The following is a 20,037-nucleotide window of genomic DNA, read 5'->3' on the forward strand; positions in this document are numbered from 1 at the left end:
GACTTGTCCAAGATTTCCATTAGCTGACCATTTATGCTCACATTTATATTCCTGACTGACCGACTTGCAACCTTATTTTGCTTTTTCCATCACTTCTGAATCAATCCCATTAACATAGCAGTATACCCTCCTCATGCCTGACCTCTTCTGCCTGTAACCATCCTCGTCTGACTATCCCACCGCTGGCATTCCACCTCACCATTCATCTTCCCTCTCTGCACCCCCCCTTACTTCTCGCGATGCCTCCCCCAGCCTTTATTTTCCTAACATTATTCTCCACTTTCTATTTGGTTGCTCTCAGCCCCACCACACTTCCCTGTTGCCCACAAAAAGATCCGTGTGCATATGCATCAGCTGCTTAGATATGTGTCTGTGAGTAACCTGCAAGCTTTGTAAGTCGTGGATTTAAATCAGGATGAGGCGACTTCACTTGGCCAAGAAGAACTTCAGTTCTAGCCTGTTATTTGCAATTGTGAACTGTTAATGTTATTGTTTCTCCTTCTCTTTTAAATAATCCACCTTCATTTATCCATTACTCACTCCTATTGTCCACCCTCTCCATTCTCACCTCACCCTCAACCACGTGAACCTCTTCCCTCACACCTCTCGCTTCTCCCACAGCAGCCTCTCCCTCACCCAACAAGCACAGCTGCCCCAACTCTCCACGAATTACCAAGCCACCTACTCTCTCTCAAGTCACCCACCCCACAATCCACAAATCCCCTCTCCCCCCCACGCACACACCTCCGCCGCATTCGAGGTGAGCACCAACGCAAACTCACAGGACCACAATAGTGTTTCCCTAATATCACCTAGCAGCAGCGTTGTGGTGGGACTTGCCACGACAGCAAACAGGGCTGTAAAGCGACTTTGAGTTTAATGTCTACATACTACTGCATGCCTGGTGGCCCAATTCTTACTAACTTATATATAAAATAACACAGTATGTGAAGGAAAGTGCAACTAATTTAAACAATGCAAGCGCTTTAATATTTGTGATGTATGATAAAAACTGCAGTTCCCGTTTAGCATGAACGGGCACACCTGCTTCTTTCTTTCCATTATGGCGCCATATTGAGGTGACCATGAAACCTGGGGGCGCATCGCTCTCCAGGAATCGCTGGTCCTACCTGTACTGAGTATACTGCATGCCAACGTCCCTTCGCTCAATAGCTATACATGTTGTGTTTCTGTTCGTTTTAGTTGTCAGTGGTGGAAATGAAGCAGAAGTCGCCAGAACTCAGTTCCAGGACTAAAACCCCCAGCGGGAACGGAGTTCCGGTAGTAAACTCTGCTTAATGTTGTGCCTTGTTCCTTGTAAATGCTACATGGGGTGGGATCTCAGTTCAGGTGCTGTTCTGTCTCTGTTAACCTGATTGGCTGTCCCCTCCCCTCTCACTCAGCCCTGTGTAAGACAACGATTTGGCATCAGGTGGTCACGTGACTGCTATTCTTGCACCACACTGCACATCAGCACACATTATGCTGGAAATCTCAATAAATGTGTCTTTCACTTCATTGCATCAATGCATGCATTACTAATGCCATGCTGCCCACCTACTGACTGAAATTGAGTTGAAAATGCCAATCTATATATTTTGGTGGTGGTATACAGTTTTTACACACCTTTACCTTACCAATTAGTATGTTCTAAATTACCACTTACAGAGCAGGAAAATCAGAAATGCCTTTGCATAATATTACTATTCACCTTGTTTTCATAGCAGTTAAACCCTTCTCTTGTAGCAACGTGGCTGCCATTCTCGTGGTGAACGTTTTTCATTTCCACCACTTTTGTTTTCCATTTTTTGTTTTACCAAGAAAAACACCACAGTTTCACTCCGAATGGATCACCGTAATGCGAGGTCCTCAAGGGGCTATTTATAACTTTGTAGTACGTCGATGTTCTTCCCAGTCATTGATGTTTCCAGCAACCCAGGCTAGCTGGAGTTAGCTAGTGTTATTTGCTTAATCAAGTGATCTCTAGCCATTAGAAGGTATCCTGACGAGGGTTTCAAAGTGGGACTTGACACAATATGGCTGGTCTTCACCCCATCAGCCTTTCAGCAATATCAATCTGTTGGAGAATCATCCCAATTCTCTGAGTAGACCAGTTGTTTCCCTTATATATATCGTTGCCAATGAAATTAAAACAATGGACAATTGTCCTCATCATGAATGTATGAGCACTAAACCACAGGGCTCTGTTTGATTTATGTAAATCTGGGATCCCATCAAATATTCCTGGCCAAATGTTGAGTCAAAAACAAGGGTTTTCATTACCTTTAGGTATTTAACCGTGTATAAGCCATGCACGGGTATGGTTTGTCCATCATCATAAAATTAGGGATGCTCCTAACTTGAATACTGAAGCAAACCATTTGGACTGAAATCATATAAAGAGATGAGTAATTTGATCCACCACTGAATCTGCTTTTCTCATAGTGTGTGACCTGTTTCCGCTGACTTCAAGTCATCACCCAGTTCTGGTTTCTCAACTATCCCCTTTCCACCTTGACTCCATCATTCCATTGTTCTTGTTTAATGTTTAGTGTTGGTTTTCTCAGATAAATGTTAAGATTGCCATTTGTCAACCTGTGATAAAAAATGTACTTTGCTTTTGTTATCCCCGCACTTACATTCCTCATCGCTCTAGACTTACTCCTGCCTGTACACATCAACCCTGTTGCTTGTACTTGCATGCACCTACCCCTAGCATGATCCTTAGGAGACGCCGTAATATGCATCACAAAGCCCATTCAACCACTGCAACACACAACACTAACACCAAGGAAGCAGCACGCTGCAAGTCAAATCACCTCTAACAAAGCGTTCATGAACCCAACACCTAGTACTTGGCTAAATCCAGTATCATGCCAGGCCTGCTGTCCAGCACTCCGTTGCTCTCGATCTGAGGCCGTGCTGTGCCCCTGCCAGCACTTACATGCACACATCCATACAACTGCACCATGCTGGCAGGTCCTCGGGGCGTAGGCATCACAGACACATTCTGTACTGCCCAACACACACGAAGAGCCTCATCACATCTATTCAACATTGCACGTTCGCAGAAAACGGGAACCAGCCTCTGAGAATCAGTCATGAAAATGTTTATATGTTTTTATTTAGGCTCAGTTTGGAAACCTCAGGTGAGAGCCTTGTGCTAGCACAAACTCGAGACAGCCCACAGCGCTGCGAGCATACAACAGTGCAGACATTTGCGATACAAATAATAGAAAAATGTGATGATTATTTGAATGTGCATCATGGTTTCTTTTCATTTATATGTTTATTTCGTTAGAGGTTTAGTTTAGCAGCCTTTTGCAATGATGGCGTTTTATTGGTGTCTCTTTTGTACTGATCGGTGATATTTCCTTTCACTGACACTGTTGCCTATGCTGATCTCTCATGGAACAGCCTAATACACTCGGTGTTGTAGTATTTCACTGCTCCCATTACACGAATAAAACCAAATACCTGATAAAAAAACAATGTTAATGAAAAGCCCAGAATTGGCACTATTGTGACTCTTCTGATGAAGTAAGATAGACACTCTCTGTTAACATGATCTGACATTGGTAGAAAACAGCTATCACTTTATCGAACAGTCTCACCAAGTTTTACTTCAGAATTTCGAAGTTATAGACCTGACATTTTTTTTTTTTAAATGGCGGGCCTTATATTGCACAACCATTGAAAATCATCAACTCCTCTTGACATTTTCTGTCGAGTTCTCACAGCATGGGTCAATTTCATTGCGCTCACCAAACACAAACGTATTAATGAGTAAACTGAACACCGGAATGTGACGTCTGCTGACTGATAAAAAAAAAAAAGAAAACTGTTTCATTTTCGTGAGTTAACTTTCTGTTCCCTGCATTTGTGAGAGTCTGAATTCCTCGTTTTTCAGCGTGCCGAAACATGAAATCAACTGAAAATGCAAATTTAACCCAAACTTCAGCTGATTGCTTGATAATAACTAATCAGGATTGCAGCATCTGTGGCCTGTGAATGCTAGAAGCAAACCAAATTGTGAACTATGATGCAAACTCGGTTTGCTGAAGAAAGTCTTTGATGTTGCTGTCACTGCACTGTGCAGGGGTGGGTGTGTGCCTGTTTGTAAGTGGGCTGTCCATGATTTACTCCTACTTTGCTGATAGCATGTTTCTGCTCCAGTGGACTTTTCGGCTAGTAGAGGGAAAAGGCGACGTCGCAGTGTTTGATGCACACGCACAGCGAATCAAATTGAGTAATCTTTCTAGGAAATGAAGATTGGAATATGGCAAACGGCTGCCATTTTCATGAAGGCAAAAGGCATTTCAGAGGCTGGAATGGTGTGTTCATGGTGCACAGTGTGATAACTGGAACACTTCCTGTGCCGTCCAAAAGGCAAGAGGTTTTGGCTCTTGCGAAGTTGCTTGCCCTGCTTACCTCTATTTTGGTAGATCATTTCAATCCTCCGCTGTTAGGAATTGAACAAAGTTGGTTCAGTTTTAGACTTGCTTTCCCTTAGAAATCTGATCTTTATACCTGTAGTGCACAATTAGTCATACCTTTTGTTAGTAAACCTCTTCTGAAATTGATATGTGCTGTAAACATGAAGTGTTACTGTTATTCCACTTAATAGTACTCAATTTACTCGTCCTAGTCGGAGAGGATTATTCTCCCTTTTCCAGGCCTCAAACTTGTGGTCTTTAGATACCTGCTGGAGTCAGCTACAAGCATTAGGTCACTGAGCCGTATTGGTGGCTAAGTAGCTGAGCTTGCACAATGGCTGATAGCAACGTGCAAAGAGATACCATCCTCGCATACTGCAGGAGCCGCTAAGATTGGTTCCTCCATGGATTGGGGACCACACAGAGGTCTAAGTTAACTGATAAGGTATGTATCTTTTCTACGAGTGAGACCAGTGATCCCAGACATTAATGAACATGGTGTGAAATTACTAAGCAAATAAGCCCTTTGTGTACACCACTGTCCTAATGTATGATCACTGCTTTTACCCTAACCAACTAAAGCAAATGGCCTACAAGGGCACAATTTAGGAATAAGTTATCATTATAAAACAAAACTTGTTGCACCCATAGGGAGTGATGCAGCAATGAACTCAACAACCATTCATCAAGTAAACTTCATAATAATGCATTTTGTATTCAAACAACATTACTTAATGAAACTAAAGTGAGCAGGCGTACAACAGGAGACCTTAAAATGATGACTAAATAGATATTGAGTATAAAATCTTAAATCCATTTATGAGGGGTTCAGTCAAAGCAACACACACACATATTACCCTGTGTAATCATTATACACTGTTAGATATAAACACAGCAGTTTAGGAAAAGGGAATTTGAAATGTTAGAAAGTGTCAGCATAGCAAAGGCTTCAGTACAAGTTTCCAGTAAAGGAATACGTGTTAGCATGAAGCTTCACACTTGCATGAAAAAGAAGAGAAGCAGAGAGGTCTGTACCCCTCAAAGTTTAAGAGAGGTCAGGGCTAACCTCTAACAGCATAAGTATTAATTGTAAACAAACAGAATCTTCAACATGAAAGTTATCGGTTTCCTCCCCTTCAAGGACCTATCAGCTCTGAATCCGTTGTCTGCATTTGCAACACCACCTGAATTTCTCATCCCACAGATACCCGACAGTTACTATAATGTTGGACAACCTATGTTCCTGGTACGCAATTAATAGGAGACTTCAGCTGCTCATTAAATCTTGATGTCTCATGCCAAGATGTATTCTCTCAGACCTTAGTATCAGTAAAACTAATACATCTGCAAAGGACAATAACACACTGTCCAGGCAAAACACAATTTAAATCAAGCCTTCAGTCAGTTTAGTTAGCCTGACTCTGACTAAACATTTAGGGGCATATTTATCATTTTTATTTTTATTGAATCTGTCACTGAAGAATGGCATTTTTCCTTCTCAATGGAAACATGCGATTGTCAAATCTCTCCTTTCAAAAAACTAATTTAGATCCTCTAATTTTACAAAACTATAGACCCATCTCCCTGCTACCAGCCTTTGCTAAAATATTAGAAAAACATGTAAATAACCAGCTGTCTATTTATCCTGAGGACAATAATATTTTACATCCCTCTCAAATGGGCTTTAGACCCTTGCACAGTACTGAATCAGCTTTGATTGCAGTGATGGAAGGGGCTAGACGGCGCCTTGATGATGGCCAGGCGTCAGCAGTAATGTTACTGGATTTGAGCACCGCCTTTGATACAGTAGACATTAGTATCCTTCTCCGGCGGTTGAAGGAGATAGGAGCCACGGGTACTGTGCTAAGTTGGTTTAGTGAGTTTCTAAGCACACGGTCATTCCAGGTACTGGATAGATCTGTCTACTCACGCAGTTTCAATAGTAGATGGGGTCTACCTCAGGGCTCCTCCCTTAGTCCTTCATTGTTCAATATCTATACGCTGCCCCTTGCCAAGGTTGTGGAGCCTTTTGGCCTCTCTTTGATAACCTACGCCCATGATACACAATTGGTGTTTTCTCTGACTTCAATCCACAACTCTTTAGACACCTTGCTTATGTGCAATATCTGATTGGATGTCAGATTGTAAATTGAAACTTAATACAGACAAAACAGAGGTCATGTTCTTGGGCTCTCAAGTTCCTTCAATGCCATCCTCCTCTGCTCTGTCTTCTTGGAGAGAGCTTCCAGCACCCCAGGAACACATTAAAAGTCTTGGGATTTGGCTTGACCCGTAGCTAGCCATGGATCAACAGGCAAAGAAAATCTCGGCCTCGTGCTTTGCCATATTCAGACTCCTCAGAAAGGTGTTTAAAATCCTTCCGTTTGTAGCCAAGAGATTAATTGTACAGGCATTGATTAGTTCACGCCTGGACTATGGCAATGCCCTTTTTCTAGGGTCTCCAAAGTATGTAAAGAGGAAACTCCAAGTGGTACAGAATACCACAGCTAGATTGCTCTTTAATATCCCTAAATATGAATCAGTTAAATCTTTATTTCTTGCCTTGCATTGGCTCCCAGTCGAGCAGAGAATTAAATTCAAGGCCCTATGTTATATACATAGAGCCCTACATGATAAAGGTCCCCCTCATCTGCGCTCTTTGGCCACGTTTTATAAGCCTCCGAGACTTCTTAGGTCTTCATCAGCAGCCTTAGCAGCAATACCCTCGTAAAAAAGGCTAGATGGGGCGGAAGGTCCTTGTCGTATCTAGGTACGAAGTTATGTAATTCATTGCCTTTATCATTGCGGCTCACCGACCAGGAATTAATTTTTAGGCGACTACTGAAAACATGGCTATACTGATCTCTTCCATACTCACTTCTAGGTTCTGCTGAAGCACTGGAAGGCCTTTGGTCAGCTATGTGCTATATAAATCGACTTAACATAACATGACATAACATAATGCCCTAACATCACCTTGCGCCAGATTTACGTTATTATTTTGGACGTTAATGTGGCCCAACGAATCCGAAATCCCTGCGCCGTATTTAAAGAGTGACACAATGCATGCATTGCACCACTCTGTAACCCTTCGAGCTACATTATGCCTGCGCCAAGCATAATGTATGCAAATGGGGCGTTCCCCCGTTAAGGGAGCTGGAAAATGGCGCAAAGAAATCTATGAGATTTCCTTGTGTCATTTTTTAGGGCACTTTTAACGCCTACTCAAGAGCAGGCATTAAAAGGGAGCTTCCATTCTTTAGAATGAGCCCCTATGTGTTCTGCAGGAGTAGCACCAACATTTTGGCACTACTCCTGCAGAGTACATCAATAACATCACATAGAATGACACTATTGCCCCCACCCTGCGCCATGGTGCACCGTATATTAAATACCGCGCACACATGGTGGCTTAGTGGGGTGCTAAGGGGCGCAGGAAAAATGGCACTGCACTCGGTGCAGAGCCACTTTCCATAAATCTGCCCCTTAATGTGCATTTTGAATACATGGTTATACATGCACACATTAATTTTCAAATAAACATTAACATAAAGAAGAGAAATACATGTTATGTCAATAAATGCAACTTAATGCATAAATGTAAAATGTGAATAATGAATACATATAATACTTTATTTGAACATGAGTATGCGTGTTATAAACTTCAGTCTTTCAGTGACTACTTTACAGTAATGTGTTTTAACATCTATCTACGTTAATATTATTAAGGCACATGGGAAAGATAATCCCAAAGGTAAATTCGTAATTTGCACAATGATGATGTGTGAAGAATGGAGGCTAAATTGCGCTACTCCCTTCCTATAGTATTTAGTTCGGAAGTAGTCAATTGTATGTTGACTTTTTAGTCCCCAAAAGTATTATAAATACTAGACCATCTTCAGGACTAGCTGCGAATGGTGATGTTTATGGGCCCCGTAAAACTGGAGAAAATCAGAAAGCATAGCAAATTAAATGCGAATAACCAGTCACCTGAAGACCTCTGATTGGCTGGCTGTCTGACTGTATTTCTAATGCACACTTCTTCTGGAATAATTTCTCAGCACAAGGCTTTAGAAAATGCTTTGTACCTAGAATAAGTAGGTTTTTGGTGTCTTTTCTAATCCTACTAGGGACTGGCGGTGACACAATTGGTAATGAAGTGAGCTCTAGAGTTCGAGATTGAGAACAAACAAAGCCTTGCCTCTAATTGAAGTTCAGCCACGATCGTTGCCTCTAAGATCTCTGAAGGAAACATGAGTACAGATTTAATCATTTAAATAACTGTGTGCAAGGCAAGGTCATTGGGAAATCTGCTTATACCGCATCAGTCCGTTTCCCCTTCTTGGGACTCAGTGTAATGTCTGGATGAGGAATCCTTTCTGGATAGCCCTTCAGTGAGCCAGTGACACTTCTGCATTCTATAACCTTTGCAAGTGACAGATCCTGTCGGCTAAAAGCCATCCATACAGAACATTACTATTATGCATCTTGGAAGTTATGGTGGCCCCTCCATCAGGTCCCTATTTGGGGACACATGTGGGACAATGTGTTTCAACATATGTAAATAAAAGAAGCAACAGCCTACAAATACTCTGATCTGAGCATTAAGAGATAAATCAGCTTCAAAGGCAAGCCTATTTTTTTATTTTATTACCATTAATTCATGTCCCAAAGGTTCAGGAAAGGAAATAAATTATGAGCTGTTTTCACTTGTAAGCATTTATTGACATCCACGCTTGTACTTTAGCAACTATGCTTTGTAAGGCTCCTATCATTGCATTTGATACAAACTTGGTTGATTTGCTCTGCAAAGATGTCAAATACGGGAACAAAATAATTTGTGGATGGGAGACGAGCCCTGTAGCATGCCCCAAGCTGGAAACTGTTCTTTCAAAGTACATTTTTCAGAAGATGACTTGTGAACGATGAGCAAAGGGGATGGTGTTGCTGTGAGACAAGGCTCCACAGGTTAATCTTTCAGTCAAAGTAGTATGTCCCACTGCACAAATGCGGTGGAGGGAGTCTAACGTCGCCATACACTCAAGCGAGCAGACAGAGCATTTTGGGTCTAAAACCGAGTTAATATTTGACAGGCAGGCGTTCTCATCCAAGTCATTTTTTATTGTAAGGCTGCTATATTTTCTAGTATTTTTGCTAGGGCTGGAAGTCTAGTGCTGAGTTGGAAAATACCCTGGATGGCTAAGTCTGAATTGGATTTTTTAACAGGAGCACAACTTGTCCTTTCTTTAGAGTGGTTTAATAATGCACAGATGACAGCTGCAAAATCTCCAGATGCAAGTTAAGGAACTAATCCATTTGGTTTAATGGTATTTAAAGTCGTCTCATTTAACTGGTGTCAGGGTAATGGTCAGGTGCTGGGTGTACATAATGTCACTGGAGCGGGGTAGTAGAGAGAGGCTTAGCAGCAGCAGTATACCAATAGCAGCTAATTTGTGCCATTTTTCCAATTTTGTCCATGAAGAGGGTGTTTGTTTTTTCTCAAAAATATCTTCAGTCTTTCATACCATTGCCGAATCCATTCTGCGCAGATCAACAGAAATATGCTGAAATTGTGGGATGAGCTCTAAATTGTATAGACCCTCATACCTCATACTTCACTCAGTTTGCTGTCCCTCTGTTGCCTCTGTTAAAGGAGACATGATTTGCGAAGGCCCTCATGACTTCTCACTATCGGCCATTATTTTTAACATTCAACCATTTGTATCTTTGGTACGTTATTTTAGATCCACCTTGTATGCCAACAAAACACAGACACTAATAAAGCTGAGAGTTGGGCTGAGACACTGGCATGTTTTGAAGCTTTTCTGCTAATGAAGAAATGTGTAGGCTTCTTCACCCCTGCACCTTCGGGTGGGGGCGCTCCTGGGGCCCATCATATGACCTACAGCCTTTGTACGCCTGCAAAGTGTCCAGACTGTGTGACATTTCAGGGACACCTTACTATGTCGTCCAGGGAATCCCCATAAAACTGTGTGGCTACACTGCCATAATGAGGCTGACTAAAGAGGTGCAGGGGTTGGATAGTGAATTACTTTTAAGGCTACACAAGACATCACGTATTTAGATGACGATACACAATTTGGGATACATTCCCTATCACCTAAAAACATCTTGTGTTTAACTCATAATTGGACGGTATTGGACAGATTTATCACACAGTAACAGTAAATTTGTATGCAAATTTACGGTTACCCTAGTACTGTCCAACTCATTATCAGGGCCCAAGTGTGTTTTTGGGATACGAGTGAAGTGAATGATTGATGAAGATATAGTCGACCAATGCTCCATTTATGATATACTTCTATTTTCCCCTTCTTCCTCCTCCTCGCCTGCAGGTGCTGAAGGGCTTCCCAGAATGCCTGCAGGCTGACATATGCCTGCACCTGAACCGGACCCTACTCCAGAACTGCAAGGCGTTCCGTGGGGCCACGAAGGGCTGCCTGCGGGCACTGGCCATGAAGTTTAAAACCACGCATGCCCCTCCTGGGGACACTCTGGTCCACTATGGTGATGTGCTGACCACCCTCTACTTCATCTCCCGCGGCTCCATTGAGATTCTGAGAGAGGACATTGTTGTGGCCATTCTAGGTAGGATTTTCTAGAATAATTTTTCTCTCTTTCAATTCTTTTTTTTCTGCTGTGTGATACCCCTCAAACCCTAAAACATATAAATAACAGAAACATACTAATCGAAGTGCCTAAAAGGAAATCTGGATGATACAAAGCTCTGGCAGAATCACAGAACCTTCCTTTAGTTGTTAGTGAATGACGTCACAAGTGCTCCCCTGAGCCAGACAGACAACATCAAACACATGGGTGTTCTGGATTCCTTGTTATTGTTTATTGTTGATAATGCAGATTGGCAGAAAGAGAGCTGGATTTATTTCCGTTCAGAGATACCTTCTGTCTGTGCTCAAACCTGTGCACAGGCATTTTAATTCATTTGCACTGTATTATTCATGCTAGCAAAGTTGAAGGTATAATCCAAGAGACCAATTTGCATAATGAATGATGTAACATCTCCCGAATTGTGCAGATTTCACCTGAAAACCAGAGGTATATCTTGTTTAGGGTTTTGGAAGAAGTCAGAAAACTCATCTCCCCCACCCCAATGATATGAAATCTTCTCTGCTCCGTCATTTGAGTTACTCTGTTCATTGGATCACTTCAGGCACATAATATACAATTTGGTGGCCAAATAGTCATGCAGTGGAACAAAAAAATTACATCAAATTAAGAGCACACGTGCAAATTATGTGTTTCCAGTAAAATGTACAATGAAGAGGGAACCATGGTGAATTGTGAGGTAGGTGTGGTCTATCTTGAGTTTTTCTCTAGGAAACTAAGTATAAAAGTACTGTTTCTTTGTTACAACCTTTGTTTAAAAAGTGCAGCCGCCCAATATCTTTCTTAGAAGGCCACTGTGCACTTCCACCATTGGTATGGTCCTCCTCCACCTCAGTTGGCATGATCCACCTAACCTCCACCACTGGCAGGCCCCACTTCTATTCTTGGCCTTCCGGGCTGCATCTGGACAAGGAAGGCACCAAGAGACTGCAGGGATTATTTTCTTTAGGATTGTGCCCGGGGGAGAAAAAGCAGTACTGGTGGACAGAAAAGCATTCCAGTGGCACCCACTGGCCACCTCCAGTACAAATTAAGTACTGGTTACCACAGTACCGTAACCTCAAGTGAGAGGTACACAGCATTCCCGCAGTGGGGTACTCATGCAAGCAGTACCCTGATATTCCATTCCACTTGTGTGTAACACAGAGTCAAACACAGACAAGGCTTGAACAGTGTGCAATAATTCCTCTGTATTTAAAGAGCATCTCTGCTGATATGTGACTTTTTTAGCCAGTTGAGAGAAGAGCTATCCAAGCTTAAAGTTTCCTAAATGGAGCTGTTTAGGTCCTGGGTCTGGAGTTCTATGTAAGTTGGGAATGTGCATGTTTTAAAAAGTCTTTGCATAGTCTTTCTAAACATATGCTGTACAAAGGATCCAATTCCTTTTCCTAGTCCCAGCCTGCTGCATTTACAGGTGTTTAGGTAACCCTCGGCAGGGCGTGGCTACAGGCTCTAGGATTGATTCAGAGTTTGGCAGAAGGGTACTCCAAAACATACGTGGTGGATATGCCGTCCACTTTATTACAAGTGCATTGTGTCCTAATATTAGTCGCTGCTCTAATTGAAAGGGGCGGGGCGGCGCGCGGGTCAGGATTGACTGGAGAGTGCCCTATGCACATGTGTGTTTGGCCGGCCCTAGACGGCTGGCCAAACACACATGTGCTCTGAGGAGGGAGTGCTGTGCACTCCTCCTCAGTGCAAGTCACCCCCATGGCCCTGCCCCTTTCCCCAAAAAACGATCATAAACACAGTTTATGGTTGTTTTTTGGGAAAAGGTTTGCAGCTGCTGCTGGCGGGGGGGGGGGGCAATCCTCCGCCCCTATGGAGGAGCCGCCCCTGCCTAATACACTTGTAATAAGGCAGACGGGATATCGGTCACATTTATGACAGAGTACCTGTCCACCAAACTCATAATCCGACTTCGGTGCACTTGGGGTTGTGTACAGAGCCAAACAAAGGGACTGAAAACATTGTTTAACTAGTAAACCTCTCTATCATGCATATTTCTTTATGTGACTAATAAGCTGCATAAAGGAGGAGATGCATCTCATTTGAAAATAGGACTCTTGTATTAGTTTAGTACTAAAATAAAGCCAATACTTTTTAAATATGTAAACCTGAGAGAGCTAAATGATCATCTTTATAAGCTGTAACATTTTTGTATTCCAGTGGCACATGCATGTCATTTACATTTTTGGGGTCTTGCTACAGACCGCTCCAGTTGTGTTGTGTACAGCATTGTGTACAATACTACACATTCTACCCCTTGCTAATGATTAGATGGCTTTTCTGTCAATCTCAGTTCCCTGCTTTTTATTAGTGGCTTTCCTCCCTATTCTGTTTTTGCCCCATCCCTGGATCATAGCAGGTTTACTCTTGCTTTTAGTTAGCTAAGGTGTAGGCTTCCACTACTGATGTCGTGGAAATACTTTTTGTGTTCTAACTTTTTATTTCATTACTTGTTTAGCACTTAATGGAAGTGCATGCCTTGGGCTTCAGAATGTGCTTGCACTCTGTACTTTAATCCCTCCCAAATCCTGCTATCTATCCTCTAAAACGCTCTTTGTTGGTATGCTAGGTGGAGCATGGCAGCCTTGCTGAAGCCATAAATGCTCTCCTTATCCTGACTCTTCCCTTCCACGTTCCCTGCTGATGCTCCCCACGCTTGACAAGTGCTGCGTGGCAGTCTTGGGGATGCATAGGATGTTTTCCTCTTGCTCTATCCAGTGCTCTTCCTCTGCCTGGAGGTAGCTGCTAATGGATTTGCCAACACTGGAGGCTTTTAAAGTCAGTTGGCACTGGCAAAGTCAATAGCAGTGACTGGTCATGTTAAACATATAGAAAACAATGTTGCATTGTCTCGTCACAGCAATGTTAATGTCAAATGCACTTTGCACATGCAATGTGACAACTATCTTAAAATTAAAGAAAGAATGATTTCATTCCTTTCTATACTTTTAATATGGTCATTGAGGCCCTGGCAAAGCTTACCACATCTCAAGGAAAGAGGAATATAAATGATTGACATGGAGAACATTGTAAGTAGTACTTTTGAAAGTCTCAGCTTCTCAGCCAGTGTTTACGATAATAAAGCTACTGATTTTTTTGTTCTGGCATTTGTAAAGAACTTTTGATTTTACTCATTTCATATGTATAATATAAATACGGAAAGGGCCTTTCAGACAGCCCTCTTCATTCATTGGTCTTTTATTCCGCTAACTAAAGCATATAGCATGGGGCAATGGGCCAGCCCACATCCTCCAAGTACTAACTTTGGAGTAATTAGCAGCATTTTGTCCTTTCACAAGGAGCACATCCACACACAAAGTATTTTGATTCCATGTCAGGGACTACTTTGGCACTTGTGTTTTTTAAAGGCCAAAAAACATGTTTTGCTTTTAGACATTGTTTATACTGACATAAGCGCATCAGCTCCCCCAACTATAATGTTTTGGCAAACTCATGACAAACAAAATAAAAACTGACAGACGCAGAAACCTGGCAGCCAACGCCAGACCTATTTTCTTTGCCAAAGCTTGTTCTTCCCAAGGTTCACTATTGGCTAGCACTTTGTACCATTTGGGTTGTGGTTCGCCAAGACCGACTTAACTCAGTTAGTGCTCACAGGGTTGGGAGGTGTTGGAAATGGCCGTTTTTGCAGGGTATCCCCAAACTTTTGCCTTCTTCCTCCTATTTGTTCGGGTCTGTTTTTGCTGGTTTATTGTCTCTGCGCACTTTACCCCTGCTAATCAGTGCTAAAGTGCAAGTGCGCCCCATAGAAATTGTACTGTTGATTGGTTTATCCATGATTGGCATATTTGATTTTCTAGTAAGTCCCTAGTAAAGTGCACTAGAGGTGCCCATGGCCTGTAAATCAAATGCTACTAGAGGGCCTGCAGCACTGGTTGTGCCACCCTGCCACTTCACTGTGTGTGCAGTTATAAACTGCCAATTCGACTTGGCAAGTGTACCCACTTGTCAGGCCTAAACCTTCCCTTTTACTACATGTCAGGCACCCCTAAGGTAGGCCCTAGGTAGCCCCAGGGGCAGGGTGCAGTGTATGTTTAAGGTAGGGCATATACTAGTGTGTTTTATATGTCTTAACAGTGAAATACTGCCAAATTCGGTTTTCACTGTGCAAGGCCTATCCCTCTCATAGGTTAACATGGGGGCTGCCTTTAAATATCCTTAAAGCGCAGATTCCCCTTGAGAGCAGATAAAAATGTGGAGTTTTAACTCACAATGTAAAAATACATCTTTTATTGAAGTTGGTTTTTAAATTGTCTGTTTGGAAATGCCACTTTTAGAAAGTAGGCATTTTCTTGCTTAAACCATTCTGTGACTCTACCTGTCTGTGGATTCCCATCTGGGTAAGTTTGACAGTTGGGCTAATCACACCTCGTGACGCAAAAGGAGGCGGGTGTAGCCTGCATATCCTGCTGAGCCATCTGAGCTAGAGGGGAGGGAGGAGTGGTCATTCATACCTGAAAGGACTGTGCCTGCCCTCACACAATGCAGTCTCCGACCCCCTGGTGTGTGTCTGGGGCCTTGCCTGGACAAGGAAGGATTTTGCAGACACTTGAGACTTTGCTTTGAAGTTATAGGGTATAAGAACAAGACTCAAAACTCCAGACTTTTAGAATCTTTCTGGAATCAAGAGGAACCTCTGCCCAGAAAAAGAGCTGAAGATCCGAAGGAGGAGTATTGTCCCTTTGCAGTGTTGCTTTGCTGGACTGGCCTGCAGTTGCTGCTTCTGACTGAAAAGAGTGCAAGGGGTGAACTTTGCTGTGTGTCCTGCTTGAGAAAGTTCTCCAAAGGCTTGGAGTAGAGCTTGCCTCCTGTTGGAAATCTCAGGGACACCAAAGACTTCAGTTTCCTCGGCCTGTCGCACTGGGTACTGTGTGTTTTGTGCTGTTCAAGAGAAGAAATCACTGCAACGCTGGTAACGAAGCCGCTGGCCGCACCGTGACCTGCCGATGCCGCACGGACTCGCATTGCCCCGCTTCGTACCGCGACCCTGGACTCACTGACACCGTCAACAGACAACTTCACCGAGCCGCTGCTCGCACTGCGACCTGTGGGCCCCGCATTCCGGAATCGCCTGCTCACCGCACCCTAGGCCTCCCTGACGACAACGCTCCTGCTAACACGGGTGCCACTGCCTGCACCGTGGCCTGTGGACATCGCTCGTGAGGAGCATGAAGCACTGTCCCGTCCCGCACCGCAGCCCCAGTCCACTGATGCCAGCACCATCGACTCCAGTGTCGTCACCAGGCATCCCTTTCTGCACCGTGGCCTGTGGACACTGACCGTGAGGGTCGCGAAGCACCGTCCCGCACAGCTGGCTTGGGCCTACTGATGACAGCGGTTCTGCAACGACGATGCCGCTGCCTGCACCGTGACCTGTGAACACCGCACATTGCACCGCCCCGCTTCACACCGCAGCCCTGGTCTCACCGACGCCACTGGAAGCAGTCACCGAGCGCTGCCTGCACCGTGACCTGTGGGCACCACACGTGGCATCGTCCTGCTTCGCACCGCAGCCCTGACGCCATCGCTCCTGACTTCATTAGCCCGGAGTTCGATCTGTAGCGCGTGTGACATCAAGGGCCCGCCGACTCCTGCACTGACTCTGGAACCGACACTGCGATGTCAGCGACGCTGCTCTCCGGAGGTCACCGCGAGGATCACGATGCCCACAAATCCAAGGTACTGTTTGCGGGTCTTCCCGACACCGTAACTGGCCCGCGACGCCACGGCCGGCCTGAACTGTTGATTCTGTTGATAATGACGCCGTGATAGCCCCAGGTGGAGCTATTGACTTCAAGGAACTGTATTTTTGAGTAACTCTTGCAGACTTCATATTTTTATTACTGTATGTTGGATTTTTATCGTATTTGGTCTTGTTTTAAATAGATAAATATTGGCTATTTTTCTAAAACTGGTGTGGTGTCCTTTTGTAGTGTTTTCACTGTGTTACTGTGTGTTAGCTGCAAATGCTTTACACATTGCTTCTGAGATAAGCCTGACTGCTCGTGCCAAGCTACCAAGGGGGTGAGCAGGGGTTATCTGAGCGGGTATCTCCTTTATCCTGAGTAGAGTGAGGGTCCCTACTTGGACAGGGTGCAAACCGACTGCCAACTAGAGACCCCATTTTTAACAGGAGGACTTTAGGTCACTTTGTATCCATGGTTTATAATTTGCATTGAGTATTGTGATTCTGATACCTCAATTTCTAACAGTGCTGTTAAACACAGACACTCAGTTGTTCTGTAAGTGGTATGGACACAAACATTTGTCATATATAACATATTCAGACAATGAACAGGGATCCCTACCTACTGATTTAGTCTTAATGTACTTACTTTTAGCTCACTACCAACTTTCGTAAACCCTCACACCATAGACGCTTGTACATATACTAACTTGAGGTCCCTAAATGTCATGCCAAAATATATTACAGGAGCTGCAAAGGACAAATCTCCACTACGCCACCTCAGGATTCAAAACAAAACTGCATGATGATCAGAGACATAGGGCCTGATTACCACCTTAGCGAATGGGATTCTCCATCACAAACACCATCATACAAGTTCCATAGGATAAAAAAGAACTTGTAATATGGCGGGTGGGATATCCGTCACATTTGTGACGGATTTCCTATCCGCCAATGTCATAATCAGGCCCATAGTGTTCTTTATAGAATTTAAATGCAAATATATACATAAACTGTACATATCCTAGCTCTCCATAGGGAAGCGCTCACATATGAAATATGGGCTTACTTTTATCTTGTGTTCAATCATTTGCTATGTTGACCCATGAATCCATGACTTTATCAGTAGTTACTTCAGAAGAATGTGGCAGTATTTTGATTCAGGTACTAACTCTCTTCATATATTCTGATTCTTTTGTGCGCCTCTGAGTTCCACTCTGTTCTGATTCTCACTTGGATCCTTGGTCTACGTTAAACAATTTAGCCATTCGAATTCCTAACTATAACTATATGCTGGGACATATTGCAGCAAGTTAGTACGTAGTTGTGCTCAGTACCTGCACCTCTCAAGAAAATTACATTTCATTAACACGTAGGCTAATAGTTCAAGGATAATGTGATAAGTATGGAACAAAAGCCTTCCACTAAATCCACAGCATGGGCATTTCTGGACAAAAGAAAATAGTTGACCCTAATAGCACTGGCAAATTGCCAGCTGTGGGGACACCTTCTAAAATAGCCCTTATTTTGTAATGACTGCCATGTCACATCATGTAGATAAGCGAAAGCACCGAATGTTTGAAAATGTCAGAGAAGCAGAAGGCAGAGTTGGAGTCAGTCTTCCATTATCTCTGCTCCATTCACCTGAATAGAGGGGCAAGTAGTATAAACTGTCAACTGAGCTTCCTTGTCAAGAAAACAAAGTTGGTCCATTTACTGTTGTTGACTGAGGATCTTCTGCACCAACATATCCTTAGCCAAAACAATGAGATCCATATAAATTCCTCAACTTTTTTATGGCATTAAATCACAGTGGTAATACTAGTTTGAAGGTAAGGATAAATGCCCAATTAGGACCACCTTGCCTGATTGTACATGCTCCTGAATCATATGTTTGGGCCCCCACCCACTGTACAGCAATTTGTTGCTTCCCATCTAGATTCACACTACATAAATACCACTGGATGTATACATGTATACTTGCAACGTTATGGTCACTTCCTACTTATAATCAATTTAGAGAAGTTTTTCTAGCTATGTGTCAAATTGTTAAGCTGTCCACCCTATATTGTTCCCATAGGCACAGCAGTGCTACAAAAGAAGGACACCTGCTTGTCTTGAGATGTTTATGTGGTGACTGGAATGGCTCTCGAATGTTTATTATCATCCACTGTCTTCCTGATTCTAACCTCTTTGACTAATTGTCCATAGGGAAAAATGACATCTTCGGTGAGCCCATCAACCTCTATGGCCGACCAGGGAAGTCCAGTGCTGACGTGAGAGCATTGACCTACTGCGACTTGCACAAGATCCAGCGTGAGGACCTGCTGGAGGTGTTGGACATGTACCCAACCTTTTCTGACTGCTTCTGGAGCAACCTGGAAATCACATTTAATCTGAGAGATGTGAGTTTTTCCTACCCGGGCCTGGTGAAGGGAGAATGTGTGCAGTGGGAGTGATGTCTTTTTAAAGGAAGTTTCATAGTTCTGGATTGTTTCATAATGGGGTTCTAGAGAGGAAATTATATCACGTCCTCTGTCTATATAGTAGTAACGAGCAAAAAAATAATATGCATACATTTTCTTCGGCATTGTCCACAAAAAATGGAAATTGAACACTTTTGGACCAGTGTAGAGAAACACACAGAATATTTGGCCTTTACAGATTTTACAGATCTTTGACGCTAAGAAAAATATTAAGTACATATTACATAATTCCATTCATAAGCTTTCAGTGTTGTGACAAGAACAATACTCGGAATGCAAACAACCTTAATAATGCACAGTGAACCAAATATATTGCATATGCTTATGTACCCACCACACAGCTTTCAGCAGCACTTTATTAAAGAAGGCTATGCTAGAATCGAAGCAATAATAGGGCTAATGCTATTGAAATGTTCATGGATGCATAACCAATATTCTGAATCCTGATTCACGAGGATCATTTTTTTCAGACATTTCAATGTGCAATCTTAAAATGTGGAAATTCTCCCGGGGGGGGGGGGGGGGGGGGGGGCGGGATTTCCTTGTTTGCAGATGTAGTAGTAGAAGTGGGAGTGTACATGTTCTTGCATGAGTCCACCTGTAAAAGTTGGTTTGCAGTTATTTTCCTATCCTGGAAAGGAACACAAATTTACAGCCATCAAGGACAAGAGTGCGTGTGTTTCCAGGTTGGAAATCAGAACAGAACAACAACAGGAATAAAGTGGGTGTGGAAGAAGGGGTGTCTCCAGGG

General features: G+C 43.2%; 1 protein-coding gene across 1 annotated transcript in view; it reads left to right on the top strand.

Annotated features, from left to right (window-relative positions):
- Positions 1 to 20,037, top strand: part of KCNH6 (potassium voltage-gated channel subfamily H member 6) — a 732,361-nt gene that overhangs the window by 684,068 nt on the left and 28,256 nt on the right. The window contains exons 8-9 of the mRNA XM_069238011.1: positions 10,793 to 11,045; positions 19,012 to 19,205. Of these exons, the coding sequence (XP_069094112.1) occupies positions 10,793 to 11,045; positions 19,012 to 19,205 (447 nt within the window). The remainder of the gene's footprint in view (positions 1 to 10,792; positions 11,046 to 19,011; positions 19,206 to 20,037) is intronic.

This window comes from Pleurodeles waltl, chromosome 6, assembly GCF_031143425.1.
Source record: "Pleurodeles waltl isolate 20211129_DDA chromosome 6, aPleWal1.hap1.20221129, whole genome shotgun sequence".
NCBI lineage: Eukaryota > Metazoa > Chordata > Amphibia > Caudata > Salamandridae > Pleurodeles > Pleurodeles waltl.